Below are 21,642 nucleotides of genomic sequence, written 5' to 3'. Positions count from 1 at the left end.
ACCGTTCTTGAACCAGAATTCAAGTACACTGACGGAGAAGTTTCTGTTGGTGTCCCGGGGCCAGCATGGGCGCACCTGCGGAACACCATGCAAGGCATCTTCAGAGGGAAGGCGCCCAAGCTGGTGGCAACTTCTTGTTCTGCAAGTGCCTTTCAGCAGGGCCATTCGGGTGTTCAGCTCTGTCCGTGACGGGACGCACAGCACCCTGAAACCCTGTCTGGTTTTTACTGGCTCGGGATCAAAACTACTGACCTACCCAATCCGGGCCTCGACTGTCCCCGTCAGCATCTAGAATCACTACATGTGAGTGGCCGGCTGATGCACGGAGGGCGGGGCCTCCCACCCTCAGCACAGAGGAAGGACCCCCGCACGATGCTCCAGGCTGGAGGGACGCGGAGCTGCGTGTCCTGCATCCCACCGGTCCTTGTCTGCCGCTCCATCGACCACGGGAGAGCCAGGTTTTAGCTCCCGCGTGGCACCCCTCACCCCATAGAGCCTGAAGCTTTGTCTTCAGGTGTGTTCTCCCTGGTACATCATCCGGACGTACTGGCCCCTTTTATTATTGTGTCCCTCTGTCTCAAGCAACACTCACCCTGAAGGGGACTGTCTGATTTCAACGTCGCCACCGCATCTACTTGATGTTTACGGTTTGCAGGGCAGACATTTCCCCCAGACTTTGGCTTTCAGTCTCTTTGTGTCCTTGTAATAGGTGTGCCTTGTAGATGGGACAGAGGTGGGTCTTGCTTTTTTATTCATTTTATTTATTTTTATTTGATTGGGGTGCTTAATCGCTTTACGCGGCGAGTGTAATGATCGCTATGGCTTTATTTAGGTCTGCATTCCTACTGACGCATCTGGCTTTCACTCCGCCACTCCTCCCTCCCCGGCTCCTTCCACGTTAATCAAATGCTGCTTTAGTCGTTGGCTTTAACTCTTCACTGACTCTGTAGCTCTGTCTCCTCCAACTGTATTTTAGTGATGGCTCTAAAGGCTGCAACATGCATTTTTAACTTACCACCACCTACTTAAATGTTGATTTCTAATTGTGTCAGGAAAAATATAGGACCCTTGCTACAGCTGACCCGGAGCAATGGGGGTTGGATAGGGGTTTCAACTGCCCACACAGCTGAGAACCCGTGTACAGCTGTGCAGTCGGCCGTCCGCACTCATGGTTCCACGTCCGCGGATTCAACCTGCCACAGAGTGCGTGGGACACATTTGCTGAAGAAAATCTGTGGATAAGTGGCCCCGTGAAGTTCAAACCCAAGTCGTTCAAGGGTCAGTGGCATCTCCACTTAAGCCCCACCCCCCGGTGCGTGAGCCGCGACAAAGGAAGCCCCGTTTTATTGAGATCTGACTGTACCTGAAAGTTTTCACCAAATTTGGGAAGTTTTCAGCCATTACTGCTTCAGATGTTTTTCTGTCCCTTCCTCCTTTCAGGGATTCCAGTTCACACACGTCACACATCCTGGACCCCTCGGTATTGTGCCACAGGCCTCTGAGATTCTGTTTACTTCTCTTCAATCTTTTCTATGTTTTTTGCTTGTGTGATGTCCACTGATCCATATTTAATTTCACCGATTCCTTCTACTGTTGTGGGTTCTCAGCTAATTCACCTGCGAAACGTGCCAGGTGGGCCAGCAAATCCCTAAGACCCCGTGTAAGCCACTACGGTTGCCTGGGGAGTCCTGATGGAAACGGGGATTCAGGGAAGGGAGAACGTGGCTTGTGCGGGAACCCACTGCCCAAGGAGGCCACACGATGGACCACGGAAGAAGCGGGCCTTGGCGGGGTGGGATGCAGCTGGGCTGCCGGGGAGGCCCCAGCGGGAGGACGGACAGTGCGTGCGGGGCAGTTACTTGGCCTGGAGGCCGCCGGCGTGTAAGGAGGGGGATACGGCCGGGGCAGGCGGTGTGCCTGGCAACGAGAGAAAGGACAGGGTCGGGTGAGGAAGTGCAGCGGCTCCCAAGGGGGTGGCTGCGGCCGCATTTCAGGAAAAGGCCACCAGGAGGAATGGGGGTCGGGGGACTTCTCAGGAGAATCTAGGGTAGGGCAGGGTGTTAGCACGGAAAAGACAGAGATGTGAAAGCTACTTAGGAGGAAAAAATTGCAGGCATCGGGGAAAGTATTCATTAAACAATGACTGAAGGAGAGGCTCTGGTCAGGGACAGTCCAAGACAATCTCATTCATTGCAGGAAGGATTGAAAGCGTAAGTGCAATTTAAACACTTGTCAAGAAATGTGGCGATTCAAATAAAAACTATAAAAATGCTCTTATCACTTGTCCTAGTAATTCCATCCCTAAAATTTATTCCCAGGAAATCAGTGAAATCCGTTATGATTCCCGCAGAAGGCTGTTCATCGCCAGCGCTGAGCTGCTCACACGAGGAGGCCGCGAGCCCCGCGTGGTCTGATGCCACGTCAGCCCAGGCACGAGGCCGAAACTCTGCCCCTCGCGGTGGCCAGGCCTCGCTGCAGCCCACCGGCACCTCCTGCTTCCCTCTCCCCTGCCTGGTCACTGGAGCTCCTAACACTTCCGACTTGGTGCTGTCCAACTCAAATAGATTTTTGCTCAAATAAACTCTTAAAATGTTTAATATGCCTCGGTTTACCTTTTAACACCAGCTGTTTACAATAAATTACAGAACATCTGTTTGAACAATGGAATATAACACAGATGTTACAGACAAAAATGTTTATGATGAAATCTTTATCCCTTCACTTCTGAGGGTTTGCACAGTTTCAGGGCCTAGAGGATGGTGATCTCAGAACAAAGCCACCGCTTCACAGGTCTGCAACCTGAAGGGAGAGATGGTTACTGAACGAAATACACACCTACACACATAGAAACAAATTCTGATAAACGCCACGGAGGGAACTTCCACGGTAATGAAAGAACGAAAACAGGGGGTTCCAATTTAGACTGGGGAACAGAAAAGGCTTTTCTGAATCCATGACACTAAGACAAGCCTCCAAAGAGAGAGGGCATCACCCAGGCAAGGGGGGGCTGGAGTTGGGAAGCCTGAGAAGAGGCCACACAGCCGGCGGGGCCAGGGTGCCGACCGCGGGAAAGGGCGGGACCTGAGGCCAAGAACTCGTCCCCAGCACAGTGGGAAGGTTTCCGGAGGGAAAGGACAGGCTCCTTCCTTTCCAGAGTGACCGCTCAGAGGGTTCTGTGCAGGGAACAGATGGGGAGAGGAGCCCTGCGGTCCCGGGCCTGGCGGGAGAGCTGAGCGGGAAGGCGAGCAGGGAGAGAGTCAGCGCGTATATTTCTGCAACAGAAGAACTGGGATCATATTGTACGTGCTGTTTTGTGACCAGCGTTTTTCCACCTGTCACCCTGGGCACATCGCTCCTTGATAACTTCCCTTAATTTCCTTTAACTAGAAAAAAAATTTGGCCACTTTTATACCAAAATGTTCAGAGTGGCCATATGTGGGCTGATACAATTGCAGGCAATTTTCATTTTCTCTTTATACTTTTCTGTATTTTCCGAAAGTATGCAATGAACACGCGCTACTTTAATGACCTGGGGAAGCCTGGGGGAAGGTACGACACAAAGGTATGATTTGCTAGTGTCTTGTCTAAATCCTATTTAGAAAGGTATAGTTTATCTTTTGGCAGGGCCGAAATTAATTTGAAAATCAAAAAAAAAGAAAAGAAAAAACAGGGGGAAAAGGCAAAGGCTGCTACACCCACAGTCATTGTTAAGACAGTTTCCTGTTACAGGACTGACATTCCTCAACTCAAGTGTTTCTTTTTTGCTCCTGCTCTTATTAATATTTCAGGGCAGTGACAACCCTGAACACTAGTCCCCTTTCCAGAGGAAGAGGAGGAAACATACGAGTCACCTGAATCCCTGCATCTCCCTCATTAGCAAAACCTCGGCCTTCGAGTGAGACCACCGAGGCCACCTGTCACCAGGATTAAGAGATGGCAGCCTCGCGTCAGCGCCCCTCAGGGTCACCCCCTGCCCTTTCCTGATAACGGCCAGTGAGGCAGAGCTGTGCTTCTGTCTGTTCTAGTGCCTGAGACTTGAGGGACAGTTTAGTGGACCAGCGCCCGGAATCCTCTCTGCAAAGCTTGCGTTTCCCACCATTACTGCTCCTGCCGAATGAGGGGCACAGCCCCATGGCCACGCGGGGCCTCCAGGGCACACGGGGCACACACACGGGGCACACTCGCGGGGCACACTCGCGGGGCACACTCGCGGGTCCAGCGCCGAGAGGGGCGGCCGACCATGGGCCTACGAGTTAGAAACAACGGACCCCGGGACTCTCCTGTAGGTCCAGTGGTTAAGACTGTGCGCTTCCAGTGCAGGGGACAGGGGTTCGATCCCCGGTCAGGGGATCATGCACATGCCGTGCAGTGCAGCCAAAAAGAGAAAAAGAAGAAACAACGGAGCCTGGCGGTCTGACCAGGGTCGGCTCAAACCCGGAGGCAAGAACCAGGGTTCCTGCAGGAGGTGAGCTGATCCAGACAGGGATGAGGGGAGATGGCATCACCGCCGACACAGTGTGACACGTCCACAGAGCTCCGGCGTGAGCTTGTCCGGGGGAAGGGGGGCTGGGCAAGCGTGGCCGGGGGGAGGAGGGGGGCGAGAGGAGGGGACCAAGTTGCTGAGGAGGAAGCCCCTCCGCGGGCACCGCTGTCCTCCCTCCGCTCAAGCGTGTGTGACAGGCACGTGCGACCACGCTTGCCAGGGTGGGGGGAGCCTGAGTCACTGGGGTTGCAACTGGAGTCCTCTCTGACTGCTGCCACGCGGTCTCAGAACAGCGCGGGGACACACGGTCGCAGCCACCACCAGGGCCTGTCCTTCCACTGTGACGGCAGCACGCCCAGCGCCGCAGCCTCTGCAAAGGACCTGGGTCAAGGAGCACCCTGTGTGGTGGGCTGGGAAACGTGATTCCTCGGCACTTTTTGGCTTGAGGATGCCAAGAATTCTCTCCCTTTTCCTCCTGACCAAGTCACCCCAGTCTACTTGGTGCTGTGCTCGGGTCCCTGACCACTGGCTTTCTTCCTCAGGCCGAATTGGGCATAAGAAATCGATTTGTTTGTTTACATTTCTTCCTACCTGCATTTAGTTAAAGATTTTACTCACTTAAACACATACAATAAAGTGAGGAAAACTGGATTAAGTCAGGATTAGGAAAATTATACCAACAGAGAAATTCGGGACCAGGGGAACATAGCCGCGCCTGGACTCAGCACCGCCCGTGGCAGAGCAAGGAGGGAGGTGGGCAGGGTCAGGACACAGGCCATCCACTGGGAAAAAGCACGAACAAGTCCCAGGACTCCCGTCTGAAAGAAATTCCTCACCTAAGTCCCCCTCTGGGGACACACCGTGATGCAACGCTCAGCTGCTCTAAGGGCCCAGGAGCCATGGGCATCCTTGCTCTCCCAAGGCCCCAGCACAGACTCTGAGGGGCCCCAAGGGCGCCCTACCTGCGCTAACCCGCCACAATGCAGCAGGCGAATACAAGTCAGTGCTTCCGAGAAGCAGCAATGTCACACATATGAACATTGCGGCAACACTGAATCAGCCGTTTCTAAAACTGTCTCAGGAAGAAAAAGAGGGAACACCTGGTAATATGGTCGTTTGGAACCATAAAGATTAAAAGAAAAAGTGAAACTAAATTTTATAAGAAAGATAAAGTAAGAGCTAAATTTAAGTCATCACTTGTGCTAATAAGAGACTACAAAACAGGATGCTCATAATCAAAAACATATCTTTCCAATTCCTTAAATCTATATTTAAAGAACAGCTCCTTCCTTAAGAAATATTAACCTAGTGGCCTCTTTGTTTGCCCTATAGAAATTGTCGTAAGTCTTTAATGATTTACGTGCAAAAGATTTATGAACATTACACCGTTTGACATATACATTATACCATCACACAGTGAACAGTCTTTTACGTTTTCCCAGAAACTGAATCAGAGTCCCAATAAAATGGGGAAAAAAGTGTGTGTGCACATGCAGTAGATAAAACACTGCATATAAAAGTGTGTCATCACCAACAAGGACCTGTAAGACCTTGGGAAAACTGGGAGTTTACTGCCATTCTTATAAATATAGGGCTAAAATGGCATTTAAACTCAAAATATAAGGAAACAAAACTGAACCTAGATTAAAAGGCAATACAACAGGAGGCAAGGGGAAAAGCTGCACAGACAGGAATTCTCTGTACCTGTTACACGGGAATTCTAATCACCTGCTTTATCCAAGACACACAACTGTAGAGGTACTGCTGAGCTTTTCCTCACATTATTTGGGTTCACATAATGACTTTGCAACCAGAATTCTCTGAAAGCAAATGTACCCTCTAACCAGGCCAGAAAAAGTCTGAGTTGGAGGGTCAGACCGAAGGCAGAGTTGTTTTAAGCCACAAAGTAACGCTATGCACCAATCTGACGGATTATTTCAGGAGCATCAAAAGGGTAAAGGGTCCTTTCTGCCAGCAATTACCATAAATTAAATGCTGATGGGAACTTACGGGTGTCCGACCCTTAATTTTGCCATATTGGTGTTCTACTATAAACGGCACCAGCTTCGTTATTTCGTGCGCTGTAGTTATCACGCATGGATTTTACCACAATGAGAGCCCACCTGGATTCTGGATCGTGTGCCCAATTTGTTTGTTTTTATCACAACTGCGAGAACAGCGGCTCTGATTCCCTCTTGTTTGCTAGTGATTTACACAAGGCTTTCAGCTTTGTTATAGGGCTGAGTATCTGCAATGTCACCCACTACTTCCCTGGGACGGCTCCAGCCTATCTTCAAAAGCACAAGTTCTGCTGGTCAGGGGACAGCTTCATGTTTTCACAGAGAGAAAGGCCGTGGCTGTGCTGTCCGCTCGCGCTGCTAACCCTCTGCACCCGCCGTTCACAGCCTGGGCTTCACGAAAGCAGCTCGTTACCCAGGTCAATCCCGGCACATCCCGAAGGGTCAAGGAAGCCCCACAAAACAGCACCACTAGTTTCCCAAACAGATCATCTGAGAAATCTAAGCTCTCCGGTAAGAAACTATAAGAGGGCTGAGGTAGCTTTTGGAAATAAAAGACGGCGTTGTTTCTCTTTCCTCCCAGTTCCCATGACTGTGAGGCCAGGAGTACGTAGTTACGCTGTTTCTAAGAAACTAGAAGTGCCCAAGCCATCCTGATGCGCTCTGCGCGTGAAATCCTACTCAGTTTGCAGGGCGGCAGACGTGCCTGGTCTATTTCCACGTTCATGCAGCTCTGACGTTCACACGACAGGTGATGATACAGCACTTGCTTTCAGAAGCCGTTTCATAAGACAGCTGCATTTTTACTAGTTACATGTCACGGACACGTTTTTACCTGGTTGGACACGAGCTCCATTTCATACGGTCCTGCCCCTCGGTTCGGGCTTTACTCAGCCACGTGAAGAGCACAGGATCATACGCACGGCCCCCGTGTGTGTTTCTGTGTAACCGATGTCTCCTCCGTTAACTGGCCTTTATGCTTAAGCGTGAGAAGTCAGGCTGTGTTGCCACCATTCTGATGATTTCTCAAGCTTTTTATTTTCTAGCCTTTCTCATTCCCTTAATATAGTTACGTCTCCTCTAATAGCATAGATGCTATCTTACAAAACAGGAGAAAACAGAGGCAAAGAGCCGACTCATGTTAACCAACCTTCCCCTTAGCTGAGTTAAAAAATGCACAAACCAAACACAAGTTCAAGGAAGCCAGTCTCTTCCCCACGACAGCTCACGATAAGCCAAAAAACCCCAAGGAGAGGGCTACGTGGGAAAGCCTTCCCGTCCTCACAGGGACAGGACAGAAAGCGCACGGGACACAGCTTCAGGAGAGCTGAGAAATCTCTGGATCTTGCCTGAAAAGGAAAGCAGCTAACAAGATGGTTTTGGAGAGAAGGTGGAAAACAGTGCAATGGGACGCAGAAAGGGCCTCGGGTTTGTAGCCTAGAAACCCCTCTCCAGGGACCTCTGCTGGTCTCCTCTGCACCCCAGATGCGCAGCCTCCCGGGAGCTTCCACCCACCTGGTCACAGCCCGCGTCCACCAATTCCTGCAGCATTTGTCGGTTTACTTCTGCGGCGGCCGAAGGGCCCGATTCATTAGCAAAGGGCAGCAAGGAGTATCTGATTTCTCTCAGGGCTTTCTGGTAAGGGCCGAACTTCGGGGCTGTCCTCGTCTGCTGCTGCTGCCTAGCCGCGTCCTTGCCCCCCAGGGCCTTGGCATCCAGGGCGGCGTCACTGCCCGGCCCCGCGGGCGGCCCCGGGGCGGGGGTCTTGGGCGGCTGCTTCAGCCCCTCGCGGATCTCCTGCAGCCGCTGCCGGCTGTTCCCAGAGTAGGTCGTGGCGGGAAAAGTCTTTGGCCGCATGGTTAGTCCAGTTTCCTTTGACCATAAATACAATCTTCTTAAAGTGTTTTATTAGTTAAAACGAAAACAAAACTGTCAACAGTATCAGTTAGTTGTAAACACACTTTCACAACAATGTTGTTTTGAAAATGTTCTTTCCTTCCATTTCTGTAGTTTCTGCAGAGAACCGAACATTTTCCAGAGACTTCACTTTGAAGACCATCTCTACCTGAAAAGGAAAATGAGAGGTGTTCATTTGTGGTTCCCACATAATGTTAATGACACTTTTCAGAAATGGACCATGATCCTGAAAATATTCCACTTGGAAAGATAAAGAAAGAACATACCACCTCTCAGAAAAGATAAAGATACGGTTCACCTCTGGTTCGAGCATGTGACAGGCAGGGCCACCCCAGGCGTCTCCTGTAACATGTAACCTGCAATGACATACCGCTGCAGAAGCCAATACTTTCTTATAAATACTCAGTTTGGGGCAAGAACAACAGTATTAACAACCGACAGCTCATTTAAAGTTCTCCTTTATAATATGACTTCACTTGGAAATCCACAGCTCGAGGGTTCAGCGGCTGGTCCACACCACGCCCTGCATCCCCACAGCATGACTAACGAGCCCCTCCACTCACCTCAGCCGGTGGTCCTTCCACACCTTGGGAACTCTTTCTTACAAAACCCTCCCAAACCTCCTGAGAGAAACCACAGCCCGCCACGCTGAAGGTTCGCACAATGTGCTATGAGACTTTGAGGGTCACGACTCCTCTGGGTTTTTTTATAAAGTGGTCAACTTCTTACCGGCATTTTGACCTAAATAAGAATGTCTCGGGGCTTCCCTGGTGGCGCAGTGGTTAAGAATCCACCTGCCAATGCAGGGGATACGGGTTTGAGCCCTGGTCCGGGAAGATCCCACATGCCGCAGAGCAACTAAACCCATGCACCACAACTACTGAGCCTGCGCTCTAGAGCCCGTGCGCCACAACTACTGAGCCCACGAGCCACAACTACTGAGCCCACACGCCTAGAGCCCGTGCTCCGCAACAAGAGAAGCCACTGCAATGAGAAGCCCGCGCACCTCAACGAAGAGCAGGCCCCGCTCGCCGCAGCTAGAGAAAGCCCGCGCGCAGCAACGAGGACCCAACGCAGCCAAAAATAAATCAATAAATAATAAAAATAAAATGAGAATGTCTCGCCTGTGGAAACTGACGCTTGCATGGAGGGGTCTGGTAACAGCATGTGGGTGGTCACACGGTGACGACAGTAACAAGGGCTGTGCAGATGCAAGTCGTCTGTGTGTGGCACCCACCCCTCAGCACGGAAGCAGACTCTCTGTACAGAGCTCGCAGTCACAAGGGCACACTTCCCCACGATGATTCCACCTGCTCCCGGCTAACGCACTGAGTGCTGTCATGCCGGCAGTCAGAAGGCGAGCCCCGCCCTGACGCTGCCCTTAGCTGCCAGGTGCCCGGCAGCACCTGGCTCAGGGGCTCAGGGCTGCGTAGCCTGGGACAGGTGAGGTCACCTCCCTCCCCTCCGTCCAACAGGTGGCAGCAGCGGGTGAACAGAGTGAGGCTCAGCGTCCCGTGGTCACTGCTGTTCCCGTCCTGAGCTGTCCTGCCCTGGAGGCAGCCCGCGTGGCCGTGACCACAGAACCCAGGGAGCAGATAGTGAAGTAAAATCACTTTGAGTTTTAATGAACAAAGGAAAACTGATCCCTTCTTGGAGCCTCCTTTAGAAGGAGAGGGGCACAGGGGTCTGGACTTCTTTCAGTGAGGAGCTTAGAAACTAACTGTAAAATGGAACCGTGCTTCACGGCCTTTTTCACCCCTTTTCCCCCACTGTGGTGGGGAGATAGCTAATGTTTATCCAGTATTTACTAAGTGCCAGGCTCTGTTCTAAGCATTTCATGTGAATTAACTTACATAGATCTATTACATTACCATAGACAACAGTAAACCTGAAAAAATGACATAAAATTACTATTCCTTTCTTAGAGATGGGAAGATGGAAGGTCTCAAAAGGTTTTACCTGTCCCTTTTCTCACTGTAACTACAAGAAGATTCTATTTAGAAAGTAAGAAAAGCAGGCTACATAAAATTTTCAACATGAAATTCAATTTTTTTTTTTTCCCGGTACGTGGGCCTCTCCCGTTGCGGAGCACAGGCTCCGGACGCGCTGGCTCAGCGGCCATGGCTCACGGGCCCAGCCGCTCCGTGGCATGTGGGATCTTCCCGGACCGGGGCACGAACCCGCGTCCCCTGCATCGGCAGGCGGACTCTCAACCACTGCGCCACCAGGGAAGCCCTGAAATTCATATTTTTAAACACAACATCTAATATGTTAAAGTCGCTGAAATGTCCTTGAGTACGCGATAGTGACCCACTGGCTGAGACACAGCTGAGGCTCCCGTGCAGTGGACCCGAGCCCAGAGCCCTGCTGCACTGGTGTAATATGGGGCACACTGCACCCACACTCATTCTCAGTGACCTCGTGGTCTAAGCATCTGTTCTGAAACACCTAACTGTCTAAAACCACAAGTTCACATTCCAACAAAAATGAACAGATTCTCAAGGAGCTGCTGAGCACGTCTGGAGTCTGAGAACAGACAGGAGTTGTACCTTTTCCTACGACCTTCACACAAACTACTGTTTCCAATCTTTAGCTCTCTTCCCTTCCTTTGAAAATGGAAATACAGAAGTCATAAATCATACTGTCCTCGCAATAAATAACCGATGTGAAGGAGGGGCCTGACAACACGCAGGGAGGGTCCTTCCAGTACCCCTCCCCAACCCATCCCCCCTGCAAACGGTCACACTGCAGAGAGGAGCGGGTGAGGGAGGCAGATAAACTGCTCCAAAGAAAGAGATGCCCAAGAGGAGAAAAAGAATCATCTGGCAAATTGGAGAATACAGGAGAAAGTCAGAAAAATCTCTGGAGTAGAGAGAACTAAACCTCTGTGCAGGGAAGACTGGAATTCCAGCCCAGGGAACAGCATATGCAAAGGAGCAGAGGAATGCGCCATCCACAGGCTCCTCCACCGGCTTGAGGGCCGCGGAGAGGCCTTTCCTGGAGTCTGGAGGGGTGATGCTTGGGAGGCGCCCAGAGGCTTGATGGGGAGGACCTTCCAGGTCACGGCCACGTCTGGACTCCACGGGGAGCTACCGTCTGCGGCCGAGCTAAGAAGTGACACAGCCAAGCGCCCTTTAGAGGGTTGAGTCAGGAAGCCAACTGGACAGAGGGCTGGGAGGGACAAAGCTGGGACACTCCAGGTGGACGACAGGGCCTAGGTGAGAAGCAGCGACACCCCTGGGGGACAGGGACAGTTAGGCGGGTGAGCGGCAGTCCTCAGAGCGGCAGCAGGCTGTGATGGGCCTCAGGCCGCTGCCAGGCGACACAGGCAGGATAGGGAAAGCTGCTCTCCACTCGGCCCCTGGAGATGGTCCATGGAGAAGGAAAAAGGGCTGTAAGAAGGTCAAAGTCAGGACGCAGGGCCGGCCTCCCTGCCTGGCCACGGCAGCAGAGAAGGGTGTGGGGCCACCAGGAGGGTTCTGAGTAAATTCCCTGGGAGTTACTCTAAAAGGGAGAAGCACTGAAAGCTGTGACCCACAGCAGAGGGTCTCCCACCCACCCAGCCCCGGAGACCCTACAGGTCACCCACAGCCCCGCAGAGCACTGTCAAGTGTGCCCACTTTCCTCCTCAATCACCTGAACTGTAAGCGCCACGAGGGCAGGGTCTCCCCTGCACGCTGCCCGGAAGCGTCTGAGTCCGTCCCCGCGATCCTGGACTGCGGGTAAAACCTGCCCCACGGCGCCCTCGGGAGAACACGCAGCACGGGCTGTGGACGGGGACGGCCCTCGGAAAACACAGTGCCCCTTCTCTGAGGTTTCAGACACAGTGTTCCTGCCATTTACACAAAACTCCTATAAAAGGCTGCACGACTACGGTATGTTACTCAGCCAGAAAAGGAACGACGCTCTGCCACCTGCTACAACGTGGATGAACCCTGAGGACGCTGCGCTGCGCGACACGAGCCAGACAGCGAAGGACGAACAGCGTGGGATCCGCTCCTATGGGGCAGATCCAGAGAGACACGAAGACTGGAGTCACGGGGGCTCGGGGAGGGGGAGTCATTGTTTAATGGGTACAGAGTTTCTGTCCGGGGCGATGAAAAAGTCTGTAATACAGACTGTGGTGCTGACTGCAGTGACAATGTTCATGTATTCTATGCCACTGAACTGTACCCTTAGGAATGGTTACAATGACGAGCATTATGCAAAGTCATCTAACTGTTCACATCCAGCTAGCTAGTGTTTGGTCGTGTTCCCTCACTAAACACAGCTCCACAAGGAAAGGCCGGACCTCAGGACTGGGTGCTGGCAGTGGACAAACTCTCCTCGCAGGAGGTCTGAACCTCCTGCCCCTCCGCACTCCACCAGGACGCTGAAACACACAACGGGGAGGGGCTTCCCAGAGCCATGCGCCTGCAAATACTGGGGGTTTAAGTGCCCGTGTGTCCCACAAACATTCCAATTATAAAGCCAAGCAGCACGGGAGAGACCAGACATTTCTGTGTCGACATCTGTATTTCTACCCGAGCTAAGAAATACCAGGTGGAGGTGCCCACAGACAGAATCCGGATCAGACGTCCTGGTTCCTTTTCCCTCAACATTTCATTGTGAAAAGTTTCAAACATACAGGAAAGCTGGAAGAGTTATTCAGTGATACCTCCTAAAGCCGTGCCTGGGAAAGCTCCTTCATGCGGGGGCGGGGGGGGGGGAAGACACCCCCCCCTTCTCATCGCCTTCCCACCACGGTCTCCTGGGCATACATGGCTTCCTAGGTGAGCATGTAGGACACCTACAGGCAAACTGGTCCTGCCTGAATAATTTGGTAAGAATGAAACTTTCTTTCAGTTACACAAAGAATGAAAGTATTTCCTCAGCTTGAGACCTTGTATTTTAGACTTTAGTTTGACGACAGTTGATTTCATGGTGAAATTATGAACTTCTGAAAGCATTTTTCACGAGAATACTCATCAGTCAAATTAAGACTGCAGCTGGAAATGAGCTACTCTGACACACTACTGTATCATTTTACTAAGCTCTCTCATCAAGAATTTTACAAATACGACCCTAAAGCCTCATGGATGGGTCTTTAAAAAGACCAGGGTAGTGGAATTCCCTGGTGCTCCAGTGGTTAGAACTCTGTGCTTTCACTACTGGGGCTCGGGTTCGATCCCTGGTTGGGGAACTAAGATCCTATAGGCCACGGTGCAGCCAAAAAAAAAAAGAAAAAAGAAAACAAACGGGGGTAGCAAGCAAAGTAATCTAATTTTAGAAATTTCCTAGGTATCATCAACTGATTTAAATATACTTTAAAAGAAACTATAGGGCTTCCCTGGTGGAGCAATGGTTAAGAATCCACTTGCCAATGCAGGGGACACGGGTTCGAGCCCCGGTCCAGGAAGATACCACATGCCGCGGAGCAACTAAGCCCGTGCGCCACAACTACTGAGCCTGTGCTCTAGAGCCCACAAGCCACAATTACTGAAGCCTGCACGCCTAGAGCCCGTGCTCTGCAACAAGAGAAGCCACCGCAGTGAGAAGCCCGCGCACCGCAACGAAGAGTAGCCCCTGCTCGCCGCAACTAGAGGAAGCCCGCACACAGCAGCGAAGAGTAGCCCCTGCTCGCCGCAACTAGAGGAAGCCCGCGCGCGGCAACGAAAACCCAACGCAGCCAATAAATAAATAAATAAAATAGTAAAAGAAACTACAAGACACTGGAATTTTAAAACTGCAATACTCTCGATGTGCAAAGAAAGCCCCTGTATTATCTCCTAACAATGAAGTGTTATTCTCTCATGCTTCTTAAAAAAACAAAAAACCCCCAAAAAACTGCAATACAGCTCACAAGACAGAAACGAGTCATTTTCAAATCTGGAGCTGTGACAACTACTAAACCCTATTCCTAGTGTAGGGGCTCCTGTAAAAACTTAACGTGAGAGCAATACTTTAATCACCCCTTAATTTGGCCCCACCAAACCCAGTTCTGGTTCTTAAACCAATCCTGGAAAACGCTATCAGACGTTCAAGACTTTTTATTCTAATTTCTCCCAGTACTTCACAACCCACACTGGCTGCCAAACAGACATGCAGCCCCGACCGACGGAGGAACCGACCAAACCCACCGGCCGCAGGGCCCGCACTACGGACACATGCTGGCACTTTTAAAACAGTATTTCTCGGACCTAAAATTCCAGTTATTACTTAAATCATATCCTTACTCTAACTAACTGGCAAAGCTGAGATAAACCAGGCAGCCGGGCCGGGCCTGCAGCCGGACGCCGAATGTCAGAACCGTGCACCACCGTGCGGCAGGACCTCCCTGGGCTGCTCCAGCCAGGAAGCCCTCACAGGGGATACCCCGCGCCAGGAGGGTCCCTGAGGACGTCTCTCCAACCAAGAGCACAGTCACAAGGCTTCAGCGGGTACGGAGGTCTCCCACTCGGGCCAAAGGCTGCACCGGACATTATATGGATTCACTCAGGTAGAACTGGGCCTCACCCCCAAATAAGTTTATGATCCAGGGAAAACAAACTACCACATGCCCTGTTTGCTTTGTACATGATATCTGTATGATACATATATATATATATATATATGTGTGTGTGTGTGTGTGCGTGTGTGTATATAGATATACACATACATACACTTAGAGACACACATTATGAATAACAGCATTAGAAAATGGAGCCATAGAGGTTTTGTTTTGTTTTGTTTTTTGCGGTACGCGGGCCTCTCACTGCTGTGGCCTCTCCCGTTGCGGAGCACAGGCTCCGGACGCGCAGGCTCAGCGGCCATGGCTCACGGGCCCAGCCGCTCCGCGGCATGTGGGATCTTCCTGGACCGGGGCACGAACCTGTGTCCCCTGCATGGGCAGGCGGACTCTCAACCACTGCGCCACCAGGGAAGCCCGGAGCTATAGAAGTTTGTACTCAAGATGACCATGTGGAATGACCAGGCTGTAGATAAATCTGTCACCTGTTCTCTGTAGCAATCATAACAGCAAGCAACCCAACAGGATGGGTCTCCTTATATTCCATTCCACACCCCGGCAGGGGCTTTCACTCTTTGAGAAGCCTCACCTCCTCTGAAACCCTCTCCCCTTCAAGTTTCGGAAACTCCGCGGCCAGGGATTGGACCACCCATGCCACTGGAGAGTCGCTGCTGTGGACAGAGGTGATACATGACCATCCAAGGAATCCCAGTGCACAGGCCTATTTGGAGAAAACCTCCCAGAGAAAGGATCACTTCACCGAAGTTGGAAAGGCGCAAGGGCTATGATTTGATGGAGGAAGTGTGAAGCTATTCTTGGAGTCCGGAACTTCCTGCGAAAAGGCTCAAGCATAGAAAAGATGAACAGGCAGATAACGTCGGGGAGCGAGGCAGGTGCACCTGGGTACATTTAATGAAAACACAGGAGTGACCCTCGTGAGACAGGATGGAGTTAATTAATTCCTAAGGAACGAGCTGGTCCCTAGCACTCCTGCTGAAGACCACGGCCTGGAGAAGGGCCGTCAGTACTCCAAAGAGAAGCCCACTCCATTCAAAAGCCAGCTTACATCCTCGAAAAGATTCTCACCGTGCTAACGAATCTAGAGACTACAGGCTCTGCTCTACGCCACAGGATCGGAACAGTTAACGGTAAACACAAACCACTGCGACACAATATGAGTTTCCCTTGTCCTCCAGAAAATTCCTGTGAACGTCAAATATTGGCATATGAACAAAAAGTATTTAATTAACTTAAACAACCACTTGTCACTATTAGGTTGACGTGGTCGAGTGGCAAGCGAAATAAAGCTTTCGTAGAGTGAACGGCAAACATTAAACAACGTCCAGTTTCCACCCTAATTTTAGCACCGTAACTATTATCCTTATTTCCAGCATTACCTTGTTCTAATCATACTTTCAAAATGAAACTGTAAATCAAACAGCATTAGACTCAAAAGTACTATCTAACACTTAGTGACCTGAGTGGCCAAACAGGGCTACCTCCAGGCTCTGGGAGCTGTCACAGGTGCTCTCTGAAATAAAGCCCACTCCCCGCCCCACACAGAGCGTCAGCCACCAGCACACAATGGGGATGGTGACCCCTGGACTCGGGACGCCCGGTTCTGTCCATAGGAATTACTGAGCAATAGGGTTTTTTTTTAAAAAAAGGAAGGAGATTCAGGGAATTTTTCATGCTGGAAGTCGGAAATGTTCTAGAAATGTTCAAGCCCAAGCTCTTCGTTCTGTTGATCAGAATATTTTGCTCCTTTTTAGAGCAGATTTACAGTCAAAACAAAGTAAATGCAGTGAATTTATCCTCTGTACTTCTTCAAACCTTTTATTTTTTAAAAGTCAGTAAGGAACATTATTTAGAAGTTTCACATTATTATAACCATGAAATAAAACATAAAAGCAGCTTTTCGAAACCTGTGTTAGTCTGGTTTTTCCAATACAAATCAGAACACCCCCACAAAGTTCCCCCAAATGTTTCCTGGGTGTTTACGGACAATCTATCAGCTTCAACACCCCTCCTCACGCCCAACCGACACAAGCAGTGGGATTTAGGAGCCCGGGGCTGGCTACTTACAAAACATCATTTAAAATAACAAGGCATCTTATTGTAAAAACATTCCCCTCCCACCAAAGGAAAGTCCCTCCCCCAACCCTGCGATTTGCTAAAGAAAGAAAGAAATATGTACAGCTCCCATTTACACCTAAGTCAAAACGAGTTCAAATTAGATGAAGAAGCTAGAAGAATCTTTTCCGGTTCAAAAATTCCGAGGTTTTCATAATTCACCTTAATAATGTTTCATGACAGCTTCTGCCCAGATATCATTTTAAATTGCTTGACATTTTGAGATTCATTAAATGTTCAGCAATTTTAATTTCAAAGAAATGCTGGCATATTCTTTAAACAGCGCTCTATAGACCTGGATAATGAGACCAAATTTTATGACAGGCTGAATAACACAGCGTCTTGTTAATTATAATTTAAAACAAACTTTCTTAAACAGTCTATGCATTCTTATTTTGAAGATTTTTCTGTTACTCTCTTATTAATACATTTGCTACAGAAAAAACTTTTAAAAGATACAAAGTAGCTTAGTCTCTTGACTGAGCGCTCAGAAATGACGATCCATCAAGCAGGGATTTGAGGTGAGATTCAACTAAAACTAGGAATCCAGCGCTCCTGAGCACAATTTCCCCAATAATGGGCCAGGAGTTACCTTCTCCATTACCAAGGGAAGGCCTGTCAACCCCTAGGTTAAAATTCAAACTGAACACCTGTGCGAACATCACACATTTTGTGACTTTCCATTCATGTTTCTTAGTAAAATGGGGGCAAACCTTCCTCTACAATTGCACGTATTTGCTGAACACTTTGGGAAGAGAGCTGTTTGGCCACTGCATTTCTACCTGCCAAGCGCTGGGTCTCACACAGTCCCGGGCTAGTGAGTTCTGAAGTCTGGACTCCTGTCCAGGGAGACCCCCTCCCCTGCCCCCCACGTACGTGTAATCGGTCCACACGACGAACCCCGCACACAGCGCGCACGGTCCGGGTCCCACCGAGGCCTGCGGGCGGGGCACGTGTGTCTCCCCGGCCCCACCTGCCTCCGCCGGGTCGCCAGGCGCCGCGAACCGGGTCGGAACCCGCGTCCGGAGCCCGGCGGGCGCCGAGCGCAGGGGAGCGCCGCGGGAGGCCGGACTCCAGACGGGGGTCGGGGTGGGGGTGGGGGAAGGTGGGGGAGGGGAAGACCCGGGGGCGCGGCCCGGGGGGAGGGGCGGCCCGCGAGGGGGAGGGGCGGCGCGGCCTCCGTCCGGGGACGACCTGCCCGCGAGGGGCCTAGGGCCGAGGTGGCCCGACGGCGCGGACCCCCCTCCGCCCGAGCGCGCGGCCCCGCCCGCCGCTGAGTCCCGAGTCCCGATCCCCGATCCGCACCCCGCCGCCCCGCTCACCTCGCGCCGTCTACGCCGTCCGCGGCCGCCTGGCCCGCGGCTCCGGGGCCTCGCGGGGGACGCCGAGCCCGGGGGCGGCCGGCGGGCGGGGACGCGGGGCGCCGGGCGGACGGGCGGGCGGGCGGCCCCATCTTCCGGCGCTCGCGCCGCGGCCCAGCGCGCAGCCCGAGCGGGACATTCGCTACATTGTTGGCATTCCTGGGGCGTCACGTGACCGCCGCGTCAGCGCCGCCCCCGCCCGCGCCCGCCGGCCGCCCAGGGGGCGCGGGGCCCGGCGGTCGTCCGTCCGCCCGTCCGTGCGGGGTCCGCGGCCTCAGCCGCCGTCCCCCACCCCCGCGGCGCTGCCGTCCCGCGTCCTCCCGCGCGGACGGGCTCCGGACTGTCTGCCAGGGGACAGCCCGGGGTCCCCGCGCGCCAATGGCCCGGCCACCGCTGAGCGCCGGGATCCGGCTCACCTGCGCCCCGCCCCCCGCGAGGCTCACCTGGACGCGCGGCCCGGCGCGGCGCCGCCTCCGCCCTCACCTGCGCCCCGGGCGCTCGCACCCGGACAGGCCTCCCTCCCCCCGCCCCCACCCCGGGGCTGGCCCCCTCCTCCCTTTGTATGCAGGTAAAGGTCCTGCCCTTGCTGTGTCTTCAACGACAGAAACATAGTTAACTGAAAGAAATATATCGTAAATAAAAGGAATTTAATGGACTTTACAATTTATGTGCGAGACACCTAAGCAAATTTTGGGATTACAATGACCATTATAGAATTGTTTGCAATCGTGAAAAATCAGGAAGAACCTAAAAGTCCAGCAGTAGGGAACTGTGGGAAAATAAAATATGTAAAATAGCTAAGTGAATGAACTAGCTGTACTTTTCAAAGGATATGTAGATAGACTTCAAAAATCATTGTAGAGTGGAGAAAAGGGAGTGGCAAAATTATATTTACACTATGATACCATGTTGAGAAATAAAATCCCACAGAACCTATGCTAATCACGTTCTTTATACGAGTAGAGTCACGGACTGAAAATGTACACACCAGACTCACTACAGCTGTGGCCGGTGTAGAAAGGAGTGCAGAAATTAGACTCGAGAGAAAAGTAAGGACAACAACTTTCTCTCCAGTGCTTGCTTTCTTTATTTGAAACAAATTGTCCAAATCTTAAAATTTGTTGATTCTGAGTGATTAGATCCAATAATGTGTAGTGTGTTATTCTTTGTGCCTTTTAAAAAATACCTTAAACATTTTTACATACATATATATATATATATATATATATATATATATGAAACAAATTGGAAACGGGTAATTTTCCAAATAGAGGCTTACTTGAGGAAACTGATACACCATATAGGAGAACATTGTGTTAATTGACATGCAGTCAATCATTCCTTTGGGTTTTTTGTTTTTTAAATTTTTTTGAGGACCTACCATGAACCATGGATTAAACCAAACACCATTGGTACTACAGTGAGCAAAACTACACGATTTACCCATTGGTGGAGCTTACACTCTTGTTGATGCGTTCAAGAAACACAGCGATAGGACTTCCCCGGTGGCACACTGGTTAAGAATCTGCCTGCCAGTGCAGGGGACATGGGTTCGAGCCCTGGTCCGGGAAGATCCCACGTGCTGTGGAGCAACTAAGCCCCGTGCGCCGCAACTACTGAGCCTGCACTCTAGAGCCCGTAAGCCACAACTACTGAGCCCACGAGCCACAACTACTGAAGCCTGTGCGCCTAGAGCCCGTGCTCCTCAACGAGAAGCCACCGCAATAAGCCCGCGCACCGCAACGAAGACCCAATGCAGCCAAAACTTAAATAAATAAATAAAATTTAAAAAAAAAAAAAGAAATATAGTGACAAAATAGGGTACAGGATCTAACTTGGTGAAACAATATAAGTACATGTATTTATATTTAAGCTATACACATAAAATATAAATGATATATATTATATAAAATATCACGTATATTAAACAAACAAAAATACGTATATATGTCCAGTAAAGTATGCAGCCAAATATTAAAAGTGGTATTCTCTGGATATAGTGATTCTGGGTGATTTCTGTCTTATAATTCCTGATACTTCTAAAGAGGATAGTTAAAAACTGTTTAAATAATCAGCTACATAAGTTCATCCACATAATGCATCCAGTTGCCAAGAGGAGAAAAGAGAGACAGCACGAGTCCCACTGAGCACAAAGCCTGTGGCAGTGGCAACCTCTCCATGTATAAATTAATTGATTAACATACGTCTACTATGTGTGTATACCAGGTGTTGCCCTAAACTTGTGTATTATCTCATTTAATCCTCTAGTCAACCATGTTATTAACCCCATTTTATAGAAGAAGACCCTAAAATACACTGAGCCCAACTAACTCGCCAGAGACCAAAGAGCTGGGATTCCAACCTTGGTAGATCTGACGCCAGAGCTTGGAAGCACTGAATTATAAGGCTGTCTTCAGGTAATCTCAAACAGTCATGATCACAATGTACTTAATAATAAGGAAACTGAAACCAAATCAGCTCCCTTTTACTTTGAGGGGAGAGGAATGGTCTTTGTGGAGTGAGGAAGGGGGGCCCAGGGCCTCCCGCAGCAGACAGGGCAGAGGCTGAGGGCTGGCAGGAACCAGCATCACCTCACCTGCAGATGCGGGGCCAGGATGTTTTACAGGTTCTCCCTGAGGCTGCTGTGCAATGCGCCCTGAGACTACCTACCTGCTTCCCCTCCCCCACCCCTCCCCCACCTGTGAATGCAAGAAGCCTGATTATGACTCAGCCTCTTTATACCTTAGTGCCTGGAAAGCAGGCTCTGGTCTCTAGACACAATTTTTGTCTTTTTGGAAAGAAAAGGCCTCCTTGTTAATAATCCGTGGAGGACACACAGCAAATCCGCTAACTACAAAGAATGTTCTCTATGGGGAGTAGTGAAAAAGTAGAGTAGGGTTAGATTGTGAAAGGCCTGGAAAACTAGAAAGAAGGTGTGCTACACTGATTTAATTTTTTTTATACCCTTGTGGTCTGTCTCCTTAATTAGATTATAAATTCCTCAAGAACAAGGACCATTTTCTCCCCCCAAAACTACATATAGAGAACTTAACTGCTGATCTGAATGTACTGAATGAACTTTTAAAGGCTGTTTTAATGTCCGAAATATCAAAATTTTTTTGTTTGTTTTTTTGTTTTATGCGGTACGCGGGCCTCTCACTGCTGCGGCCTCTCCCGTGGTGGAGCACAGGCTCCGGACGCGCAGGCTCAGTGGCCATCCTCACGGGCCTAGCTGCTCCGCAG

At 50.7% G+C, this 21,642-nt stretch overlaps 1 protein-coding gene across 6 annotated transcripts in view; it reads right to left on the bottom strand.

Moving 5' to 3' along the window:
• The window catches only part of LATS2 (large tumor suppressor kinase 2), an 81,738-nt gene that overhangs the window by 23,752 nt on the left and 36,344 nt on the right, over positions 1–21,642 (bottom strand). For 2 of the 6 annotated variants that reach the window (XM_027116702.1, XM_027116703.1), the window contains one exon: positions 8,017–8,566. In XM_027116702.1, coding sequence (XP_026972503.1) covers positions 8,017–8,358 — 342 coding nt within the window. In that variant the 5' untranslated portion in view covers positions 8,359–8,566. Of the gene's footprint in view, positions 1–8,016; positions 8,567–17,820; positions 17,885–17,914; positions 18,117–18,360; positions 18,839–21,642 lie in introns of those variants that run through there. The other 4 variants (XM_027116706.1, XM_027116701.1, XM_027116704.1 and 1 more) reach the window with 4 other exon arrangements.

The sequence above is a fragment of the Aethalodelphis obliquidens genome, unplaced genomic scaffold, assembly GCF_003676395.1.
Source record: "Aethalodelphis obliquidens isolate GAN/ISIS:26980383/991018 unplaced genomic scaffold, ASM367639v1 scaffold16, whole genome shotgun sequence".
Taxonomy (NCBI): domain Eukaryota; kingdom Metazoa; phylum Chordata; class Mammalia; order Artiodactyla; family Delphinidae; genus Aethalodelphis; species Aethalodelphis obliquidens.
The sequence above is the reverse complement of the archived record's forward strand: the minus strand, read 5'-3'. Positions and strand labels throughout refer to the sequence as shown.